At 39.6% G+C, this 24,152-nt stretch overlaps 1 protein-coding gene across 1 annotated transcript in view; it reads right to left on the bottom strand.

Annotated features, from left to right (window-relative positions):
* MACO1 (macoilin 1) overlaps nucleotides 1-24,152 on the bottom strand; it is a 58,326-nt gene that overhangs the window by 23,268 nt on the left and 10,906 nt on the right. Inside the window, exons 2-6 of the mRNA XM_027625635.2 lie at nucleotides 19,907-20,048; nucleotides 18,390-18,516; nucleotides 13,375-13,498; nucleotides 11,836-12,014; nucleotides 9,872-10,373 (exon numbers count right to left, since the gene is read on the bottom strand). Of these exons, the coding sequence (XP_027481436.1) occupies nucleotides 9,872-10,373; nucleotides 11,836-12,014; nucleotides 13,375-13,498; nucleotides 18,390-18,516; nucleotides 19,907-20,048 (1,074 nt within the window). The remainder of the gene's footprint in view (nucleotides 1-9,871; nucleotides 10,374-11,835; nucleotides 12,015-13,374; nucleotides 13,499-18,389; nucleotides 18,517-19,906; nucleotides 20,049-24,152) is intronic.

The following is a 24,152-nucleotide window of genomic DNA, read 5'->3' as shown; positions in this document are numbered from 1 at the left end:
GCCTTAGGGAAAGTCCAACTCTTTCACTTTATAAACTTTTTAGGTCACTCCAGAAAAGGGGGAATTTAACCTTCTGGAGTAGAGAATGCCTCCCTTCCTGAATCTACATCAACTACTTCCCATTCATCAGTTCCTATCAAAACAATAGTTTTTCTAAATCTAGACTCTAGAGCTACAATTTATTGCCCCGGTCTGGCTCCCTCTGGAAAGGGGAGAGCAGACATTGTTCTGACATCAGGCTTCACGGTATACACACATCATAAGGGATGGTGCTGGGAGGTCAGACTCAAAACCAGCTGGCCTGTGAAGTCTGAGTAACCAGCATCCAGGTCCTGAATTTTGGTGTATTTTATGCTCCCAAAACACAGTAGAGGAACATCTTGGTGTGGAAGAAGTCACCAGTCCTAGGCACTGGAGGGCTAGGCAGCTCTCTACTGCATGGTTTGAGGAATACCGGAGATCCACATCCGCCTTCTCACCACAAGGCTTGCTGTCCCCTCTCCCTCTATGTGCTCTGAAAGCCTCACAGTCAGGTGTGAGCATTCAATTAGACTGGGGTGGTCTTTGACTAGGGTGGGGGTGGGGGGGGACATCGTCAGCAGGTGCATGTTTTCCAGGAATGCCACAAACTGAAGGAAAGGAGAAGGCAAAAAAAGTCCCATTAATACATGGCGATTCGTTCATGGGATTTACCAGATATTTCCTAACAGAAAAGTCCTTCCTCTAGGAGTCAAATTTTGATTGGTGGGGCCAGGAGGTGGGAGGGAACAAAATACAAGAATAACAGGAAGGGTCAGGTGCAGAGGTTCCAAACTGTAAGTCAATTCGGCCCAGAAACCTGTTTTGTTTGACCCTCCTCGACTTTATAACTGGGAGATTTGACACAGATATCTATCTTTGGCATCTCTTCAAAACCTCAGAAGATTTAGCAACACTAGGCCTGCCATTCTCCATGGTGACAACTGGCTGTCCCACTGGAAGGGTATGTGCTCCCAGACACCCAGGGGCCAGGTGCAGAAGTGAATGCAAATGATGGCACCCTGGCTGCCCCGGTTCGTGCCTGTGCCCTGTCCTGCTCCTGCAGGCGTCAAGTCTGTAACACCAGCTCTTGGGTGGGGGGGTGGGGCGGGGTTCACAAGGGCAACAGTCTTTTCCAGTTCATTATTCTGCCTTTCTTTTTCCAATCTGTTACAATGCTCTACCAAGAGAGGTGAAATGTACCTTATGAGACAGAAGAGCTGTCATTCTTCCCAGAAAAGAGAAACTAAAACTTGTTCTAGTTCTGAGCGTCCTGGCTGGCTAGGAAAAAGGTCTCAGAGATTTGCCAATACTCAATGCCCACATGGGCTGTCAAAGGATTCAAACAGCTAGTTTCTAAATGATAGAGTGAGTAACATTTAAAGAATATAGTTCCTTTTCCCTGGAGTACCTCCCCCTTCAGGGAATCCACCGCTAATCCCCCTTGCTGGAAATCTCAATTCATTATGTGCCAGCAGGGGTACTGACTCAGAATTTAACACAAGGTTTTATAGTAGTTCCTTCTAAATTCTAGAGAGGAAACTTTCCAATTGTCTAACTAGAAATCCCTGTTTTGTTAGAATAAACTCTTAGTACTCAACATAAAAATGTTTCTAACATGGACTCCCTGCCCCAAATAATTTGTGTTATTTCATAGTTCAGTTACCCATACAATATAATTATCTTCTTTGATCACCTGGATATGCAGACATTAGGTAAACTGCTGACTTAAATTCACTGATGCCTAGTTTCTCAAGAGCTACATGGTTTTCAAGTCACAAACTAGCCCTGTTTAAGTATAAAATTATCATGCTTCTATTACCACATTTATATCTCAGAATATTATAGTTTTAAATCACTGCAATGGTTAATATAAACTTGGAATATATTGTGAATTAATATAAACAGAACAAACCAAGTAAAACCTATAGGTGCCGTAAATATTGTGAGCATGGCAGAAATGGAAATAAATCATTTCTGCTCAGAGGCAATGCTACCCAAACATGAATCAAAAACATTTTTTTCTACAGAGACAGAAAACAAACATGCTAAACTTACTAAACAGAACTATGGCTCTACTACTTATTTTTTCCACTTAATAATTTCCAGATAATTTGATGGCAGCTATAGCCAACATATTTAATTTAGTTAGAACCCCTCACTGCTGAGAGCAGTTCCTCGGAGGAGTTTTCTCTTTGTCCCTTGTAACGTCCAGAAATTCTTGAACCTCCTGCACAGCCTTAGAAAATAGTATTGGGTGCCTGGGTGGCTCAATCGGTTAAGCGTCCCGACTCTTGATTTTGGCTCAGGTCATGATCTCAGGGTCGTGAGATGGAGCCCCATGTGGGGCTTTGCACTCAGTGGGGAGCCTGCTTGAGATTCTCACTCTCCCTCTGCCCTCCCAACACCCCCCTCTTTCTCTCTATAATAATACTCAAAAATAATTAAAAAAATAAATTTTTAAAGAAGAGAAGAGTATTGACAGATACTCAAATTTCAAAACTTCCCAGGAAATACCAAGGAAAGGGGCTTAGGGTGGAAAGTATTCTATTTTTTAGAAATCAGACTGATAACAACCTACTCAGGAACAACAAATAAGGGGACACTGGATGTTGGTGCCTGGCCTGGTCTGATGTAACATTTAGCCTTTCTAATTTCAAAAGCCTCTCTCAGCTGCACGGCAATTCAACTTTGAACTACACTGCACTGCACATACTGAGGCTCAGCTTTTTCTGCCCCCCTCTCTTTCTAACATCTTCCCTGCACAAAGCTAATATTCATTCAACAAGTATTTATTATCTACTCTGTGTACCATGGCAAATAAGAGAAAAGGAGGTCCCTAACCTCACTGAGCTTACATTCTATTATGGATTTAACAAGCCTGTGTAAAAATTCATACTATATAGAAATGGGCAATGTAGGAAATAAATATCCTCTACAATCAACTACAATTGACCATCTGGTAGATACTATTTCAAATAATTTTCTGTGTACCGAGAACTACATCCACCCTTATTTTGTAATGGCCCCATAATATATAATCTGTTTTACTACTTCCGCCCCTTTAACAATCAATCTCGGAGTCCTTCCATTATCCTCATTTAAGATGGGTTTCCATCTTTCAAGAGAATCCTTTGTAACCTTTCCTTTTCACACCACTGTGAGTCCCCACTCAGGACTCTTCAGGCCTTTGGGGAGGGCTGCAATGGTCCATAAAAATGCCATCTCCTCTGGGGCACCTGTCCCAGGGACTGCTCATAGGCTCTACCTCCTGAATTGACTGCTCTGTCTTGTTTCTTCCCCATAGTCAGGTCTCAGCTTTGGCATGTATTCTCGCTTTGTGCCTACGATCTTGGACTCCATGCACAGACTCTTTAAAAAAAAAGAACAAACAAAAAACTGTCTTCTGTTGTTTTTCCCCGAAGAGCAAGACCACACTACAGAGGCTTATGTAAGTCAGAGGTTATACAACAATCTCAAATGATAGTATTTGGAAGACAAGATTAAATTCAGAAATACAAAATACTGTGAACTGCTCGTCAAACCAAATTTGGGCAATCTGTGCGACCAGCAAGTCCAGTCAAAGGGGAAAGCTAGCTGTTTTTAGCTTTGGCTACTTTCATTCCCCCCCCTTTTTTAAAAGATTTTATTTATTTATTTGAGAGAGAGAATGAGATAGAGAGAGAGAACATGAGAGGGGGGAGGGTCAGAGGGAGAAGCAGACTCCCCGCTGAGCAGGGAGCCTGATGCGGGACTCGATCCCAGGGCTCCAGGATCATGACCTGAGCCGAAGGCAGTCGCCTAACCAACTGAGCCACCCAGGCACCCCTCATCCCCCCTTTTTAAGAGAAATCTAAAATCATAAAAACAAATACATGTTTATTTGGGCTAAAAGTGGAATGAAGAGCAACGACATTCTGCTTGCCCACCAGCTTAAACCAGAAAGAAAGGAGTCACAAACACACGACAGCCTGCTAAAACACAATACTAATTGATGTACTCACTGATGGACTAGAACATTATATAGCCCATTTAATAAAATATGTTATTATCAATCTATATGTTCCAAAACGATTTCTCTAAGATCCAGATCTGGTCATGTAAGTTAATCCCTGGGCATGAATGTTCAATACTCCTCAGTATAAGTGAATGAATTAGAATTTCTTAAAGTGCTTCTCTATCCCTCCCGTCTCCTCCCTTCCCTCTGAGGCAGGGCCACCACTTGCTTAGAGATTATCTGAAAAATCCTGATACACATTTTCTCCTCTATCTCCCCCCTCCCCCAACCCCCGATTTCAAGTCTCCAAATAAGCAGAATTATACGAACAAACTAAAGTATAAGTGACTATATTTTGGTGTGCTTAAAATAACCAAATAAATTTAGAGGAATGAAAGAGTATTCAATATAGTATAGCTTTTCCCAGATTTCCATGTTTCCCTGAAGAGAAGGCTCTCCCTGGCTCCCTTGCTTCAAACTTTCTCCAGAACTTACTCTCATGGCAATGCCCAAACCCCAGGGTCCCAGGCCTCCCAAGCTGTCACTAGTGGCCTCTCCTCAGGATAAGTTGATGGTTACATCCCTGGTCTCAAGTCTTCCAGTTCAGGGCCCTTAGGTTTGCAGGTGACAAGTTAAGCCTACTCCAGAATTACCCCTCCCGAAAGGGCAAATTCCATGCTCGGTGGTTCTGGGCTGTCTGAACCAGAGTAACTTCCAAGCTAGCTCTAATCAGAATTGAAGTCTCAGAGACTCTGTAAGCTTTCAAGGGTATGAGTGGATAGCCCCTTTATGTTCAGAGATTAAGTACACCCTTGTGTCTTTGGGCAAGAACAAGAATTTTAAGAACACCTTAGAACAGCATCTCTCTATAAAAAAGGAAATGGATGAATTCTCAATAATTCATGAACTAATAATACATGAATTCTGAAGTTCTAGGCATTTCTTCTATAGATTTTAGCCATGAGAGCTTAAAATCTAGGTCTGGTGCCAATCCTTGAGCCAGCTTTAGTTGTATGTACATTTGAAACAAACAAAAATATAAAGTAGAAAAATAAAGCAGGTTGATAAACCTCTTTAAAGCAGTGTGATTAGAACAAAAAAGGCAGAAGTCAAGAAGAAACTTCGGTCTGGTCCTGGCATTGCTACTGTAGCTTGGTCACCTGGACTAGCCATTTAATCTTCCAGGGCTCCTTTACTTCACTGATAAAAAGAAAAGGTTGGGGAGGCTGGTCTAGATGCCTCTGAGACCTCTTCCACCTTCAAAAAAATAATCACGATTCTAAATCCTACTCAGTTTTGTTAAATGCATCTCTGTTCAGCAAACTGTGGATACTTTTCCTTTGTGAATCTTCATACCAGATACTATGCAACTACATTAAAGTCAAAGGTGATCTCTTATTAAGAACAAGAGCTAAAAATAAAAAAGATGAATCTTCTGTCTTGGGTATACAAAAAAGAGACTAGAAATGAATCAAGAAGAGACTTTTGTTTCAACATTTCTACAGAATATGGATCACTTTACATCTTGTAGTCAGTTTTAAATTCTCTTCCTTGACCAGGAAACTGAAACAACAATCAGCAAGAAGAACTCCTCCAGTTTTGGGCTGTATCTGAAAGGGAGCTTCATGCCAAGTGCACACAGAACTATCACCTCTTCTGCTTGCAGGCCCTGAAATTGCGGGAAAGCACCTCAGGTGTCACCCTGACCTGCCCCATCTTCCAGTGACGGCTGAAGGAGCTCACAGTCCGTGCCACGGAATATTCCACATCAAGAGAAAAGAGGGTGAAGCTAAGTTGGCAAAATGATTTCGATATAATTTTTTAAAGATTTTATTTATTTCTTTGAGAGAAGAGAGAGAGCGTGAGCAGGGAGGGGCCGAGGGGGAGGGAGAAAGAATCTGAAGCAGACTCCAAAATGAGTGCAGAGTCTGACTCTGGCTTGATCCCATGACCGCTGTGAATCACAACCTGAGCCAAAACCAAGAGTGAGGAGCTTAACCAACTGCGCCACGCAGGCGCCCCTCAATATAATTTAAGTGAAAAAAGCTAGATACAAAAACTATACAAATGCTATGGCCACAGCGATATAAGTTCAGTTGATGAAAAGAACATACAACAAAATTTTAATAGTGATTCGTGTCACGTGGTGGGACTATTCCCCCTTTTCCCTGCCTAAATTTTCTGTAATTTTTTTGATATTTAAAATGTTTTAAAATTGACCACTGAAGAAAAAAATGTAAGCAAATCTCATTCTAATTTACATTATTCCCAGCACTTAGTAAAATAACTGATCTTCCTCATTGCTTTTTCTGTTTTTATCTAGAATTTTTCTCAGGTCAGAATTTAAAATATTTCGGCTACCCACATTACACATCTGTTTCTAAATATCTTGGGTAAAGAGCTTAAAAATCAAGCTGGCAGAAATCAGGTCATTTTGTAAGATGTATTTTTCAAACAAAAAGAGGACTTTGGACTGGCTTTCGCAAGTTCCCAAACTCCTCCTGGGCAGGATCTGACAGGCAACACTTATTCCCGGTTCCCACTTTCCCCCACCTTCCTTAACCTTAGCAGGCTATCAGCATCCTTTTCTGTGCAGGGCTAGACGGTTAATATCTTCACCTTTACAGGCCATACGGCCTCTGTCGCGGCTACTCCACTGCAACTGTAGAACAAAAGCAGCCACAGATGCGGGGTGCCTGGGTGGCTCAGTGGGGTAAGGTTCCCAACTCTTGGTTTCGGCTCGGGTCATGATGTCAGGGTCGTGAGATCCAGCCCCACTTCGTGCTCAGAGCTCAGTGGGGGGTCAGCTTGACATTCTCTCTCTCCTCCCACTGCGCGCCTCCCTACCTTGCCCCATACGCATGCTCCCTCCCAAATAAATAAATCTTAAAAAAAAAAAAAAAGCAGCCACAGACGCTACATAAATGAATGAGCGTAGCTGTGTTCCAGTAAAACTATTTTTTACAAAAACAGGCAGTGGGCCAGATTTGGCCTGTGTGCAGTCATTTGCCAACCTGTGGTCTACAGCACACTGGAGAGCATCCACGGGGCTCAGAGGGATGGAGAAAAGACCTGAAGTACTACTTGCTCCTTCTAAGGAATGGCTGTCAAACCTTTTCACAGCCACACCAATCTACCAGAATTCTCTTTGAAAGTGGTACTGATGAATTTTTCCGCCAAAAGTCACAGAATTGGTTCCTCAAATACAGCACTTCTCAACCACGATACCTACGGAATGATACCTATAGAATGTTTTGCAATTAATTTACTATTAATAATACAGTACTGGTTTTTCAAATGATTTTTTTAAAAACATAAAACAGGAAGCAGTCGATCAGTCTTCTCCCAACAGCCAGCCTGGCCCGTACACAATCCTGGGCGTGTCTGCGGTAGCAAAGGGCTCGTGTACACACCCTTAGCCTGTGTATGTTTGCATCAGAAGGAGCCTTATGGGGCGCTGGCTCCAGCCCCTCTCCATCTTAAGATAACCACCCCGTTCTCTAGCTGACAACTCAAACATGTCAGGTTTGGATCAGTTATGGTCTTACTAATATCCATCAAAGCATACATGAAGTCAAACAAGAGGAAACGGGAGATAGCCAAGAAGGGCAAGAGGAAATGTGATAAGGCCTCCTACAAGCTGAGTAATTTGCTCACATACTCTTCTTTTTATAAATTTCCATTGTCGTTCATCTTAGAAAAACTGGAAAATGCATGAAAGTAAAAAGAAAAATTAAGCCCCAATACTATCATGAGGCAATAACTATTGTTATCATTTTAGTTCCTTTCGCTCCAAATTATTTTTCTGTGTCTATTAGGGGGGGGAAAAGATGTTTTTGATAAAACTGCTTTTTACTTTCTTCATTATTATGTCATGAGCTCTTCCCTATATTGTTTAATATGGCTCAAAATGTGATTTTTGTAATGTCTATATTAAAAGTCCATCAAATGGATGGACCATATTTTATTTAAATTTCTCCTCTGTTGTCAGGTATATCATCTCCCTATTTTTTAGAATACATTAGAAGTTGAAAATAATCCTGTGGAAACTTATAACACTATTTAAATATAATATTTTCTATTTATGTGTTTGACAGCAGATATTCCCTAGAACAGAGTAATATCTGGGGCCCTCCAGATCCAGGCACATCAGAGTGCGTTAGTGACCACAGGAAGAGGCATACAACCCAGGATGAGACGTGGGGGCACTGGACCCATGCACAGGAAAACGGGCCATCTGAGTCCTTGCACTTCTTTACCAAAGGCAGGTTAGGTGGTAGAGTCAATCAACGTTGGAACCGTGGCCCACGTGAGATACTGTCACAAGCCTGAGCCTCGTCTGCTCTCTCTGCAAAACCCAACAGAGGAAAGCTGCTTTGCCTTGACTGCTATTATTAAAACTGTGTAGGAGAAAGGAGGTTAAAAAGCTTGTGGCCCATGTTTTGTTTATAGCATATAGTAAATTTGTGGGACATTTCCTTTGAAATAGAAGGTCAACTAATTGGTCTTTCTCCCATGGGTGTCTGGAGGAGGGCTCTCTGCTGAGTGTTTTCTCTTGCAAGGCATCATGGGCAGAATGTCACAACGAACAGAGGTGGATGTCAGCCTGGCAACATCAACAGCATGGAACACTTCTACAAGTGGCTGGGGGCTTGGAAACCTCTACAGCCTTTAGCGGTAGGTAGAACCCAAATATATTTCCCTTAATCTAGCTGCCAGTCAGAAAATTCAGACAAATGAATAATCTAGTTCATATAATTTATAATGCTGGAAACCTTCCCTCCTAGAATACATTGTCTGCTCTTAATTAAGCCAAAGGAAGAGGGATATAAGATAACTTAGCGGAGGGAGGGAGTTGTAAGTGTCCTCTCAAGTTACACATAAGAAAAGCTCCAGTTCAGATCCCAGTTTCCATATTGAAAGATATGAAGTAAAAGGAACACATGTGTATTTTAGAAAATATAAAAAACACAGCAAAATTAAGGCTGAGCCAGTCAAGGTAATGCAACAATGTTATTCTTTTACTTAAAGATGGGAAAAGGACATTTCTGATTAAAATTTAAATCTCACATTGTAGGGCGCCTGGGTGGCTCAGTTGGTTAAGCGACTGCCTTCGGCTCGGGTCATGATCCTGGAGTCCCGGGATCAAGTCTCGCATCGGGCTCCCTGCTTGGCGGGGAGTCCGCTTCTCCCTCTGACCCTCCCCCATCTCATGCGCTCTCTCTCTCTCATTCTCTCTCTCAAATAAATAAATAAATAAATAACTTAAAAAAAATAAAAAAATAAATCTCACATTGTATTTACCTATGGGATTTTTAGAAATCACTTTTCAAACCTAATTTTTCCAGAATTATCTGGGACATAATTCACATTTTAAGTGGAATAACAAAAGCAAGCACAAGGTGGTAAGGACAACTTTCTCCACACCAGCCCCACCCCATCTTCTGTACCTTTCTGACAAAAGAGCTGCGCACGAACAGGACATGGACTCTTCGCTTTGTGTCTGAGCCACAAGAACTTTGGATATGCGAACAGAAAAGGACCAGCACTACAGGTGTGTCTCTCAACACCACCGGAGGAATCAAGTTACATGTGAATTGGTCAAATGTGCACAGAAATCACGGTCACCTCTTACTCCAGACACTGGAAAGAGCTGGAGTCAATGCTTTAGGACAATGGCACCAGGGGGTCAACAAAGCCATGCGAGATAAACACTAAAATGTCAAATCCCACAGAGTTAATAGTCGCAGTATCTGATCACAACCAAGGCCTATAGGCCTGTGGGGAAGTGTCTGTTTTTCAAGGCCCAAGTCAGCTTTACTGGAGAGCGGTGGGGAGGACACAGCACGCACTTACCTTACCAGTGCATCTGGTTTGCTTAGCTGGTTATTAGGAATACAGTTTTCCATTAAGTCCTTGTGTGTACTTGGGGTCTTGCTCGGGCATTTTTGCTTCTTCTCATTTTTACTAGATGAGGAAGGAATGCTCCCATTTGTGGCGCTATGACTGCGAGGTGAGGAGTTCACAACCCCACTGGCATTTTTGTAATTTTTTGAGGAAGCAGTGCATGAGTCCTCTTTCAAGAGATTTTCTGTACTTCCCACAAGATCATTATTTAATCTTTTACTATTGATATGGTTTTCCATGTACTCAATTTCTTGTATTTTTGAGTCCACAGGTTGTAGGATATTGTTGTTGTTTATTCCAAGGTTGTGTTTTTTGGCATCCCTGTCTTTTTCTTTTCCTTTGTCTCGGTATTCTATCTCTGGCAACGTTGTGGAGAGCTTTTTGTTGGCTGGGATGCCTCCGTTGTGGTGTATGAGGATCGAGGAGTCCATGTCAGGCAATCCTTTGGCTGCTACGATACCAAAAACAAACCAACAAACAAAAAAACCCACACCGGAATATTTAGTTGTATAAAAACACAGCACAGATTGATTCAACAAACTGCATTATCGACGCTTAGAAACTCACTAGATCAATTTGCAAACTCATTGAGAAGCAATAACCACACCACATTATGCTAACTTCAAGAAGCAAATCCAGATAAATTTGAGAAGCTGCCCATTTAGGGCGCCTGGGTGGCTCAGTTGGTTAAGCGACTGCCTTCGGCTCGGGTCAGGATCCTGGAGTCCCGGGATCGAGTCCGACATCGGGCTCCCTGCTCAGTGGGGAGTCTGCTTCTCCCTCTGACCCTCCTCCCCCTCGTGCTGTCTCTCATTCTCTGTCTCTCAAATAAATAAATAAAATCTTTAAAAAAAAAAAAAAAAGAAGCTGCCCATGTAGAAAATCACCATCATTTATAAACAAGCCATATAGTTTGGGCCTTGAAAAGAAGATGAGGCTTTTATAATTAAATCATTCTTCTCAGTCAAATCAAACTTGTCTATCACTGGGATGAAGAAAGAGCACATAGGCAGGTCAGACTCTTAAGTGGCCATATTTTAAGAGATGTTAACCAACCTGTTAATAACTTTACTGAAAAAACAGCAATTAAATGAAACAAAAGAAGAGGCGTGATGTTAGGATATAGGGCATTATCCTTTTCTTGACTCTAGCATTAAGGTAATAAGAAGTCTGTGTCCTTTACTAGACCACTCGAAAAGAATTTTCTGTATGAGGTCTACACAGTCCAGTTTGTCCAAGTCGACTGGAAGAGATTTTTGCACCATACCAGAGAATAAGATTTTGGTATATATCAACTAAAAACATGACTCCAAACTTCCAACCTTCAAATCAAAGAAAACTGATACTGCTGTCAATTCATCTACTGAATTGGATATATGCTCATTAGAGAGATCCTGTTAGAAAAAGTTCACTTGAAGATCCACATTGCATTATATGAGCCATTTAAAATGGGACCTACCTACCTTTGCTTTATTCAGAAGAATTTTAACTTATAAAACAATTGTTTCTGTCTACGTCTCGATCTCGCTTATACTTTGGTTCTTGGCTTGCCTCAACTACAACCTCACAGAGTTATATATACATTGCTACTGAGAATAAATATTTTAAAATGTTTATAACAGATAAAATATTGAAATATAAAACAAGCTTTAAAAATAAAATATATAAAAATAATAAAATAAAATAAACATAGTAAAAGCACATGGTCTTCAGATACTAGGCAGAAAACCCCCACACCCTATATTTCATGACCAAACAAAGTAATGGCCCTGAAAGGGAACACCAGAAAACAGGAAAATCCTTGGTCATCTTCCAAAGTCCTACCAACGTTGCCAGGGGAAAAAAAAATTCTACCGATAAACAAAATAATGACTAATCTACCGAGCCAACACAACTTCAGGGTAAAGACCTACCTTCCTCGGCCTCTTTTTCTTGCTTCTGTAGCATCTGTTGCTCTGGGGGGAGAGCTTGTTGAAGAAGCTGCATGTAAAATTCGTTCTCTTTTTGCACTTCCTTCTGCTTCCTTAACCGCATTTTGTAGCTTACATAACTTTTGAAGCCAAAGCCCAAAGTCACCACAGGGTACCCAATGCTAGAAAGAAGAAAATCTAGCCAGTTACTGCCAGTAAAAAACAAACAACACATGCATCAAGCACATGAGGACATCTAGGACTGAAATTAAGAAATAAATTCTAGATGATGATGGTATTAGAGCACTTAGTAAATACATAAATATATGTGTTTATGTCTGCTGTGGAAATGAGAGGCAGCCGGCACACAGAACACACCCCCAGGGAGCAGCAGGACTGCTAGACCATTAGAGGCTGCCCACCAGACTCTGTCATTCTTCAAACCAACTCAAGAACTTAACCCAGTGACTGCTGGATATAGTGGCTAATGTCTTTGATTAACACTGAAGTCCCTTGTGCATTATTAGAACTTGGGCATCTGTATGCTTTTAAGAACTAACAGGGTGGAGATTTTATGAGTGGGTATAAGTAAACACTGTAAGTGTTAGAAAATCAAAACGGACACATATTCATTTTTAATACCACAGCCAGGGTCAAATTCAGGTGACTACTTTATTCTTGCTGCCTGAGGGGTAACGTCAACCAGCTGTTCCTGAAAAATCAGTTCATAAATACTCTGTCATACATAAATTCAAGAATCATTTAAATGATTATTGATATTATCAGTGCCAATATTTGTTTTATACTACCAAGTTAAACCAGCTGCACTTATAACTCTAACCTCTGGGATAAAAAGTCGAAAGATTTTCATTCAACTCATCAGTCTGTCTAATATCATTTCAAAGCCTCTGCAAACACTGTCAAAACTCATATTAAGCTTCATTAACATTCAAACTTATAAATTATAATTAGTCTAAATGTGATCTCACTACAAATTTAAAGTGACAAGTTTTATTGACCAAGTTTATTTAATTCATTTGCTTGTGAAAAGACTTCACTGGAAAATATATCTTTTTAGTTGATACCTGTTTATTTTTATTTTGCTAAATATTAGCAAAAATTAAGTCAGTTCATTTAAGCTTCATGAAACAGCCATACATTTCATCAAGGCATTTTAGAATCATTATCTGATTATAATAAAAATAGATAACATTTATCAGACACCTTTGTGCTTGAAATTAAGTTAAATACTTTACATATATCCCCACATTTCCTCTTTCCCATGACCCCACAAGACAGGTCCCTAATACACAGGTGAGACAGCTCAGGCTTAGAGAGGGTGACAGGCCCAAGGCAACAATGCTATTGGGGGAAAGAGCTGGGGTTCAAACACTCATCTGCCTGAATAGAGGGCTCATGCTCTTTACCACTATGTTATGTTGTCTTCTAGGTTCATGTAAAATCTCTAAAAAAAAATTTATAATTGAACTTACCATTCTACATTGAACTGAATTATAAATTAAGAAAACACATAATACTCACCAGTGAGCAGCAAATGGACGACAAAGGTCTACATGAAAATTTTTGAGATCTTTAAATCTAATTGCTGCTTCAATGTAAACAAAGAGTATCCAGAGGGACACTGTGGGCAAACACACTCCCCTTTCTGTGGGAAAGCAGCAGAGAGACAAGCATCAGTGATACATTAAACTAACATAACAGATGGGTTGTTTGGGAGACTAGTTCAACTACAGTAACTTTCTTATTTTTTTTTTTGAGTATAGTTGACACACAATGTTACATTAGACATAGTGATTCAACCTCCCTATATGTTATGTTGTGCTCACCACCACAAGTGTAGTTACCATCTGTCACCACACAACCCTATTACAATATCACTGACTATATTCCTTATGCTGTGCCTTTTACTCCCGTGACTTACTCATTCCATAACTGGAATCCTGTACCTCCCACTCCCCTTCACCCATGTTGCCCCTCCCCCCATGCTCCTTCCCTCTGGCAACCATCACTTTGTTCTCTCAACTACAGTAACTTTCATTAAGACTTCAAACTAATGAAAAAGCAATATGATTCAGGGGCACGTGGGTAGCTCAGTCAGTTAAGTGTCTGACTCTTGATTTTGGCTCAGGTAACGATCTCAGGGCCGTGAGATCAAACCCCATGTCGGGCTCTGCGCTCAGCAGAGTGTCTGGTTGAGATTCTCTCTCCCTCTCCCTCTACCCTCCTCCCTACATTCTAGCTCATGTTCTCTCTCTCTCAAAATAAATAAATATACCTTTAAAAATAAAAAGGAATATGATTCAAACTGAAAGCTTTTATGTGACAAAAGATGCGATGGAATCATAGACAAAAATAAAAGACAACCATTCTGGCAAAAAATATTTACAGTATGTAAAAGAAAGGAGTCACAGTCCTACCATACAAAGAGTGGCTACAAATCAATAAAAAGACAACTGAAGAAAAGAATTTGCAAATTATAAAAGAAAAATACAGATGGCTAAAAAACATATGAAAAGATGCTCAACTTCACCACTGATTAGGGAGATACAAATGTTTCAAAAATGAGATTCCATTTTTTTTAACCTATCAGATAAGCAAAATTTAAAAGACAGGTAATATAGGGAGGGTAAGGCAAAGGGGTCATTCTCATACTTGGCCAAAATATAAATTGGGGCAACATTTTTAGAAGACAGTTTGTCAGTATAATTAAATTTAAAATATTATACATTTGACCCAGAAATTCCAATTCCAGGAATTGACCCTATAGAAATATTAAAAAAAGGCCCTGGAATGAATATATAAGAATATTCACTATATTATTATTTGCAATAGCAAAAAAATGTAGAATTATTTTAAATGTGTATCAACAGAGAACTGTTTATGATAATCTGTATAATAAAATATGATGCAGCATTTCAAAAGAATGATCTGTACTAACATGTAAAAAAAATAAATTCTGAAGAATGAGTTATTGCACAAAGAAATGTTTCTGACATTTTTAAGTTTTGTTCTACAGTTTTTTTTAAAGATTTTATTTATTCATTTGAGAGAGAGAGAGACAGAGAGACAGAGAGAGTACAAGCAGGGGGAAAGGCAGAGGGAGAGGGAGAAGCAGACTCCCTGCTGACCTGGGAGACAGACAGAGAGACAAGGGGCTCAATCCCAGGACCTGGAGAACATGACCTGAGCCAAAGGCAGACGCTTAACCATCTGAGCCACCCAGGCACCCCTGTTCTACAAATTTTTTCTCTTAACTACAAGCTTATATTTCTTTTATAATTAAAAACAGTTTTTGGGAGTGCCCAGGTGGTTTGGTCGGTTAAGCATCTGCCTTTGGCTCAGGTCATGATCCCAGGGTCCTGGGATCGAGCCCTACATTGGGCTCCCTGCTCAGTGGGGAGCCTGCTTCTCTCTCTGCCTGCCGCTCCCCCTGCTTGTGCGCGCGCGCTCTCTCTCTGACAAATAAATAAAATCTTTAAAAAATAAATAAATAAAATATAAAAACAATTTTCAAGGGAGTAAAAAGCAACTTGCAATAGAATAAATAAGATACAAATAATGAGGTAATTTTCATTGATTTTTAGAATCAAAATCTGCAGGCTAGGTCTATCTATGTCAGGACATGATTAATAATGGGATTTTTTTTTTTTTAATGAAGATGGACTACATAGGCATGAGGTCCAATAACTCTGGAAAGAGCTCCTTTGAGACTATTTAAGGCAAGCGAGTTATAGACGAGAGAATAGTCAGGAGAGGGAAATCAGTGATCTGAAGGACTAAATAGCTTTTTACTAAGGATCTTTGGGATGAAACAAAAGAAAAATCATAGCATCTTGGAACTACAAAGATCATTTAGTCCAACCTCCTTATCATACTGAAGAGTAAAGTAAGGCCAGAGTTTATACAAATTGGGCCCAAGTTCACAGAGATAATCCTGGGTCTGCTCCTAAGGAGAACTTAAATCCTCTTAGACCTAGTCCGTGCAGTAAGAAAACGCTAAAAGCTCTGTGAAGGCAGCGAATGGCCTCAACCATTCTTATAGATTTAACATACAAAAAAAGGGGCATTTTCACAGTGTACGAAGACAAATAGCAACTCTTAGGATAATGCATTTTCAAATTCATTGCAAAATGCATTTTCAAAAATTTATATTCTCTAACTCCCTATATTAATTTCTGAAGTTATCATATATATAATAAGCACATTACAGAAAAAAATAGAAATTTTTGGACAAAATACCTGTATTTTCTACACTTACCAAATAACAAAATCACGTTGAAAATATTTTTAAGCAAGTGAGTCATGTTGTACATACAGTTTTGTATTCTGTTTTTTTCCCTCTTAACAGCAGCAAGGAAGTTTATGATATAATATAATCATTCTTTTGTGGCAATATATAATTGCATCAACGATTCCTAATAAACTTAAGAATTTTAAATTTTAACAAATGATAAGAGAAATTATTCCCAAGTTATATAAATTGTACTTAGATCTCTTTGGCCCAATAAGAACACAAAGTTTGCTTTGTTTTGTTTATTTGAATATCAATCATTCCAAATTAAAACATACTTCACAACTTAGCTATTCCGACATTTCTGAGCCTAGGGCTAAAGAGAGGCCACTATCACTTATGATATTAGCTTCACTGCTGCCCTGTGGGTTACCCACTGAACTCATTCCCAGTAGGTTCTGTTAATAGTTATAGGAGTTGTTGTTTCCAAACTACTAAGACATTATTAAAGTAATTTAGGAAATCATTATAGCTCATCAGAGTCATGGATTGTTAAGCCGGAAGGCTCCCCTAAACATTATCTAGATTATTCCACCATCTTATGACAAAGAAGAAACTGATGGGGTGCCTGGGTGGCTCAGGTTAGGCAGCCGACTCTTTATTTGGGCTCAGGTCATGATCTCAGGGTTGTGGGATCCAGCCCCATGTCAGGCTCCTTGCTCAGCAGGGAGTCTGCTGGAGATCCTCTCTCTCCCTCTGCTCCTCCCCCGCAAATAAATAAATAAATCTTTAAAAAAAAGAAGAAACTGAGACCTAGACAGAATGACAAGTGTAAATGGCAACTCACTTGAAACTAAGACCCAGGACAAGAAAATACAAGGAAAAACTAAAGTATGAAAAAATCACTTTAATTAGAGGAAAGGAGACTCAGGAACTGTCATGTTAGCTTTAGGAAGAAGGGAGAGGACTGTGTGGCTCCACTCTAGTCAGAACATACCAGAAACAGCACATTTTGGTGAAGAGAACCACTAAAGAACTAGGGAGATCAGGATGGTGAAAATGCTTCAAATAACATACAAGGAAAAGCTGATGAAACCAGAGATGTTGTGCCTACAGACAAGAAGGCCTGGGAGGATATGACAGTGTCTTTAAATCTCTACAAAAATGTTAACCATGGATGGGAGACCATACTCCTTTCGTGTGGCTCTAATGCAGGCATGCAGTGTTGGGGCTTGAGGGGATGGTCTGCAGACCCCTTGAATCTGAAGGCAAAGTGTTGTACACTTCCCTATGCTTGTGGGGGAAAGCCTCCTTATATCCTCTAAGAGATAAACAAGCCCCAAAAACAGTCAAAATGTACTGGGTCAAAAGTGTAAGGAGGAAAATTCTGGCTCAGTATCAGGAAGAACTTTCTATTACAGCTGCCCCAAAAGCTGAGTTCCTTGTCACTGTGGCCTTTCAATCAGAGACTAAACCACTATGTGTCAGGGATGCTGTGGGAATTCTTATACCAAATAAGGGTTCAACAAAACGACCTCAAACATTCCTTTCAAAAGCTGAAACTCCAGGAACATTTTTCCTATGTGGAACATCACTGTTTACGAGTCTACCTAAACTTCAAGTTAAAAAAAAAAAAATCTTCATAATAAGAATTGGTCATTGAAATGCCTACAATTGAGATGTCAAATCATAAAGGCTTAAACTTTTCATTTAATAATGAAAAAAATATAAAATATATTTTAGAGGTATAATCTATTAGGAAAAGGCCACTTAAAAATGTCCACATGGTGGGCACCTGGGTGGCTCAGTTGGTTGGGCCTCTGCCTTTGGCTCAAGTCATGATCCTGGAGTCCGGGGATCAGCCCCCGTGTTGGGCTCCCGGCTCAGTGGGGAGTCTGCTTCTCCCTCTGACTCTGCCCCCTCTCATACTCTCTCTCCACTCTCTCTCTCAAATAAATAAATAAAATCTTTAAAAAAGAAAAAAATGTCCACATGAGCACCTGGGTGGCTCAGTGGGTTAAGTGTCTGCCTTCAGCTCAGGTCATGATCCCAGGGTCCTGGGATTAAGTCCCGCATCAGGCTCCCTGCTCAGCGGGGAGTTTTAGTCTCCCTCTGGCCCTCCCCCCCCCGCTCGTGCTCTCTCTCTCTCTCTCGTGTGTGCATGCGCACGCAAAAATAAATAAATAAATCTTAAAAAAAATGTCCAAATTAAACTCAACTCTAAATAATGTAGTCAAAGAAATCATTATATTAAAAAAGTTTGAGTCTAAGATTTCTATCCATCTAAGAAGCCATTAAGACTTACCTGTGTGCCATACGTACTGAACCCATACATATGTGCTAGCAGCAAAAAAAAGCCACTGTATGGGGATGAACAGCAGACATATTATATTTGATGTGAAAGCTACACAAACAAAAAATACTGAGAAGGCCTAAAGGAAAAAACAAAACAAAATTAAAAACTCATCTTAGAACCTGTTATTTTCAAACAGATTATTAAAAGCATGTTGAACAAAATCTCTGAAACTGCCATGCAAGAACTACAGAGCAAGTAACAACAGGGAATTTTAAACATATAAAACCCACTATGTAAAAAGTAGAGGTTAATTCAATATTAAAAAGTAATCCTATTTATGTCCTCAAATCAAGAAGAACTGGACCAGAACAAGCTGAGTTGGGTCCCAATGAGTTCATTTGGACTCAAGGTGGATTACCTAAAACTAGAATTTTAACACAGAAAAGGCTCCTCTCTCCTCTTAAAACATTCCTAAAGAGCCTCATTCTTGAAGAACCGGCTGTTGGAGCACAAATGAACCATGATAGTAAGAATTATGCTGATGTTAAGGATTTAAATAATGCAGCCTTTCTCTGGACACACCACTAGGTATTCCCAAGAGGACATGAGCCCAAAGCCATCTTTTTGAGGCTCCGGATTTCTGAGTGGAAGAGTTCCAGGTATAAGGTGTAGCCACAGGACACAAGAGAACTGCAGATCAACCAGGGGAATAAGCCCAGGCCAATGCCCCTGCTCTAACCCAGTAGTTTTCAAAACATAGTCTGGGGATTCCTAGGGTCGGTGGGGGGTGTGGGGGGTGTCTCTGAGATCCTGTCAGTGGGTCTTCCAGGTCAACACCATTTTCCTAACAATATTAAGATGGCATCTGCCTTTTTCATGCTCATTCACTTAGGACTAAGGTAGCTTTTTCGAGAAGCTACGTGATATGTGATATTGCAATCCACTGAGTTCAGACACAGATATGAAAATGCAGCTGCCTTCCATTAAGCCAGACATTAAAAACATTTGCAAAAATGTAGTCAATCTTCTAACTGTTTTGTTTTGGAAAATATAGTTATTTTTCATTTAAAAATGTAATTTACATTAACATGTGATGGGCTTGTTATTATTTTTAAGTGAATTAATAAGCATTTAAATTTGTTTTCAGTTTTGATTTCTAATATAGTAAATATGGATAGATCTAACCCAGATAAATAAAAGCTCCTCGGAATCCTCAATAGTTTTTAAGAATTTAACGGGGCCTTGAGACCACAAAGTTTGAGAACCACTGCTCTAACTCTATCCCAATCACTAACATGGTGATAGGGCTCCAGAAATACTTCAGAGTAGGGCTGGGTAATTATTGCTTCCTTCACTACTCTGTTTCCCTCCCAAGGTCTTTGTCCCTCCCCTTCTTTTCACTGGAATGGTAGAGAAGGGTGGGCAAGGTATAATGATTTGATAGCGGGTTTTTTTATCATCAGTTACTGAAGATTTTCTTAGAAAAGTAAACCCCTTATATTTGAAAAACATATTAATAAACATACCAGTCCCTGGTATCTGAAGGAATCATAGACGCTCCTGATGAAAAGCCAAAATGGCCACAGGTATTCAAATCTGAACTCCAGGACAAAATCTGCCAGGAGGACAAGTGCCCACACTACCAGGAATTTCAGGTATAAAAATGTACTGCAAAGCATAAAAATAAAGAATTAATTCAAGGTCATTGGTGAGGCACTAGAAAAAGAAAATGCACTCTTTTCTTTAAGAGACAAAAATATCTTCACATACCATGAAAATAACGGCGATAAAGGACAGAGGGGAATGTTGCTATGACCCACGTAAATTTTAAAAGCTCTGCCATTCACTCTGAGACCCACAACTATCCAAGTAAGATGATGACCAAAAATGTTTAATTCTATCTAAGATGGAAAAAAACTTTACATTTCACCATTATTTTAAAATGTGCTAAGTGTCTGATTTAAAATACTGCAACACTCAAAATTACAGCTTTCCAGCTCTTCTTCATTAGAAGAAAATGTCATGGTTGAAAGCCTTCGAATTTGCTGTTTGCCCACCCCTCTACATCTGTTTGAAGAGTCTTTGAAATTCTTGATGCACATCCCTACATGCTTGAAGGATTCTGTCTTTTTCCCTCTTTTCTCCTCTTGCCTTTCTATGTAGTATTCACCTGTATTAACCAAACGACATCCCCAAATAGAAACTAACGTAGGGAGGGGCGCCTGGGTGGCTCAGATGGTTGGGCGTCTGCCTTCGGCTCAGGTCATGATCCCGGGGTCCTGGGATCGAGCCCCACATCAGGCTCCTGGCTCAGCGGGGAGCCTGCTTCTCCCTCTCCTTCTGCCCTTCTCCTTGCTCATGCTCTCTCTCTCTCTCTCTCTCTCTCTGTATCTCTGTGTCTCAAATGAATGAATAAAATCTTAAAAAAAAAAAAAAAGAAAGAAACTAACATAGGGAGCAGTTGCCAATTACTACTATGGGTTGTGAGAACACAAAATGTACATTAAAGAAAAAAATCCTAAAGTATCCTAGCCTTGCTCTAGCTAAGATGTAAATGTGCACTTCCAGCTCCCTCTGGATTTATGTTAAGTAGAAGCAGACTTTGATAAGCCAGGCAGGACACATATTTAACCACTGCAGTGGCTCAAAACAAGGTAAGGACATGGATTAAAATCTCAAAGTCCACTCTTCTAGTTCATGAGTTATACAATAGATAATAGAAGCCTTCAGATTAATAAGCCCCTTACTAATAAGCCCCTAATTCTATGTCCTTAACCCAGTCAATTCTGGAGCAGGTTAAGTTTAGGCATTAAAAAAAAAAGGTTTTCTTAGATATAGATTGGAAATACCTAAAATTTACTTTGATTTGGGCCACAGCCTTGTATGCTGCTTTGTAATACAAACATTCCAATACTGATGTGATTACATTAGCTGTTTGAATATACGCCATCAACAACAAAATCAAGACTTTAATAAATCATTTTTAAGTATATTAAAATAAGCTACAAAAAAATTATAAACTTGGGGGGGGCAGCAGACAACAAAAGCAAGATCCAGCACTGAGGATTCTTTCTGTGCCCTCTGAAGCCACAAGGGTAAAAAGATGTCAAGAACGGAGAGGTATGACCCTTGATGATACAGTAGCATAATGAGACATTATCTGCAGCTAGGGGCAATTTCTAATACTAACTCTTGGTAGAACTTCTTAAGGCTTGATAATAAGTTTTAATTAAGAGGTTTGCTATACACTCAAGGAACTCAAGGCAAACCAGAAGAAAACAGGCAAGTCCCACCTTTTAGTTTCATTTCACTAGAATCATATTAGCCAGATGAAGATGGGGCCCTCATTCTCACCCATTAAAAATCCATCACTGACCCAGTGGAGAGCAAGGCGTATTTTACTAGAAGGAACAGCTGAGTCATGTCGGCATTTGGGAACACAAATCTAGTTTCAAACTAGATTTTCAAGCTGCTTGGCTTTAAAACTGAAAGGTTTTTTCTTGTCTCTAGAACTGTTTCTAGGCACATATGGAAATGTTTTTACCTCTCCAATGAACACTTTTCCCCATGGGGCTGCTTCTGGATGAGGTGAATGAGACGTGGGGAGTATATCATCGTGTGCAGTCATCACCACTCCCCAGGTGGAGAAGGTAGAGTACTACCAACTGTCTCTGCCGCAAATGCTCCCAAGGCATGGCAGGATCCCAGTCTAGCAGGCAATGTTCTGTTGCACTATTTAGACAGCATTATCCAAAGAATGACAGCCTACTGAATAGCTTTTAATAGCCCAATCATTTAAACCAAAGGCAATACAGAAATGATCATCTTTGTAACAATGACTACTCTTTTTCAAGTCTGTGACTTCAAGAGTTCCTTTTTATATATTTCAGTTCTTTTCAAAAAAACTGCTTTCATATTTTCATGTTCCTTGACACCCAGCTCTTACTGAGTCACAGTTTAGAAGTACAGATATCTAAGGAAACTTGACCTTTCACAAACATATGCCATACCCTCAACTTTCCTCAGGCTCCCCTTTTAGGTGGGCCTGCCTCTAAAAATCAAGAGGCAACCTAATTAACAAATTAGATTTTACAAGTTTTGCAAAAAGAGTTCTAGAGCTTAGTCGCACAATCATGTGAATATATATATTGTTCCTGAACTGTACACTTAAAAATGGCTAAGATGCTGAATTTTACATTATGTGTTTGACCGCACTTTTAAATATATATAAATAAATAATTCTTTACTCATCTTTTAAAAAAAAGTTGATATTACTTTAGGACTAGTACTGAATTTTATTGATTCATTTCTGCCTTCATGGTTTTAGAAAGTTTAAAACAGTTGCCTGATTCAGTATTCACTTAGTCCTCTGTATCAGTAAATTATGCTTATTATTCTTCTATAGGTACATGCAAAAAAGTTAAAAGACAAGTAACCTAAAATGACTTCTTATCAGTACCCTAATTCCTTTCCTTCCATGTTCTGAAGGTCATAAGATTTTGCCAAATCCAAAGAGATGACGTTCTACCGGGGAGAGAAAGTTGGGTTTTAAGCCATTATAGCATTCCAAAATATTTCTTTTAAACCATGAAGAGAATGTGATCAAATATAAAATATTTTTATACATACAGTTCACAACATGGTTCATAACTTGATGTTACTTTCTCTGATCCAAACACATTTATGAATAACTATAAAATATCTTAAACAAAAATTTAAAGCGTAACTACAATGAAAAGATACTTTCCATAGTAATATAATCGAACGAGGGCAGACCAATAATGTCTTTTGATGGTCATATAAGCTTCTGTTCTGGATGCCAGTGAAATTAAGAAGAGACATGTGTGATTATTAGGCTTAATGGTGGTGATTCTTTCAAAGTGGTTATTAACTATGTTTCTTTCCCCTCCTCCATTCTATTTCTACCCTTGCCATTTACAACCATTTTTAACCTGAATCTATTTGGCAATACTTTTCACCTATGGATTAAGGATTAATCATTTGTGATTAATGAGAAGTAGTACTGAACATTTTTCTTTTTCCAAGTAAAGTGCACCTTCTTTCTAGTACCACTAGCTGCTATCATGTAGATCATTTTTTGGAGCCCACATAATTACCAGGAGTGTGGCCATCAATCCTCAGTCCCTGACCTTTTCCCTAGGCAGACTAATGGCCTTTTAGTTCACTTGGTCCTCACCACAGAAATGACTCTGTAGATTTCACTGGCTGTGCCAGCGGCCGTCTATCTCAATCCCTAGCTTTCCTGTCTTCTCTGGAATAGCAACTGTGAATTTGCTTTCAGCTTTCAGTATGTGGCACGATACTTCTTACACCAAACTGCTGTCTTCTCTGTTATCAAATACCTCTCTGTACTCCACATCACCTCTAGAATATTCATCTAGCCTCTTGTCCAGCCCATATTCCTACTGAAATCAGATTATGTGTAATTATAGTCCTGCTACTCAAAGTGTGGTCTGTGGACCAGCATCATCAGCATCACTATGAGGTTTTTAGAACAACAGTATTTCAGGGCCCATCCCAGACCTATTTCATGTAAGCCTGCATTTTCACCAGATCCCTAGACCATTTGTCTGTACATTAAAACTTGAGAAGTACTGGCCCACGGTATAAACTTCTCATTGTCATGGAACCTCCTCTGAATTCCACAGTGTCTCAGAAAGAAAACAACTATCTACTTAAATAATCAATACTTATCTCCAAACCCTTAGTTCTCCTTCCCTCAGCTGGGAACACTGTTCAGGGTTGATTCTT

Source organism: Zalophus californianus, chromosome 4 (assembly GCF_009762305.2).
Source record: "Zalophus californianus isolate mZalCal1 chromosome 4, mZalCal1.pri.v2, whole genome shotgun sequence".
Classification (NCBI taxonomy): Eukaryota; Metazoa; Chordata; class Mammalia; order Carnivora; family Otariidae; genus Zalophus; species Zalophus californianus.
This window is presented reverse-complemented; position numbering and strand designations above follow the sequence as displayed.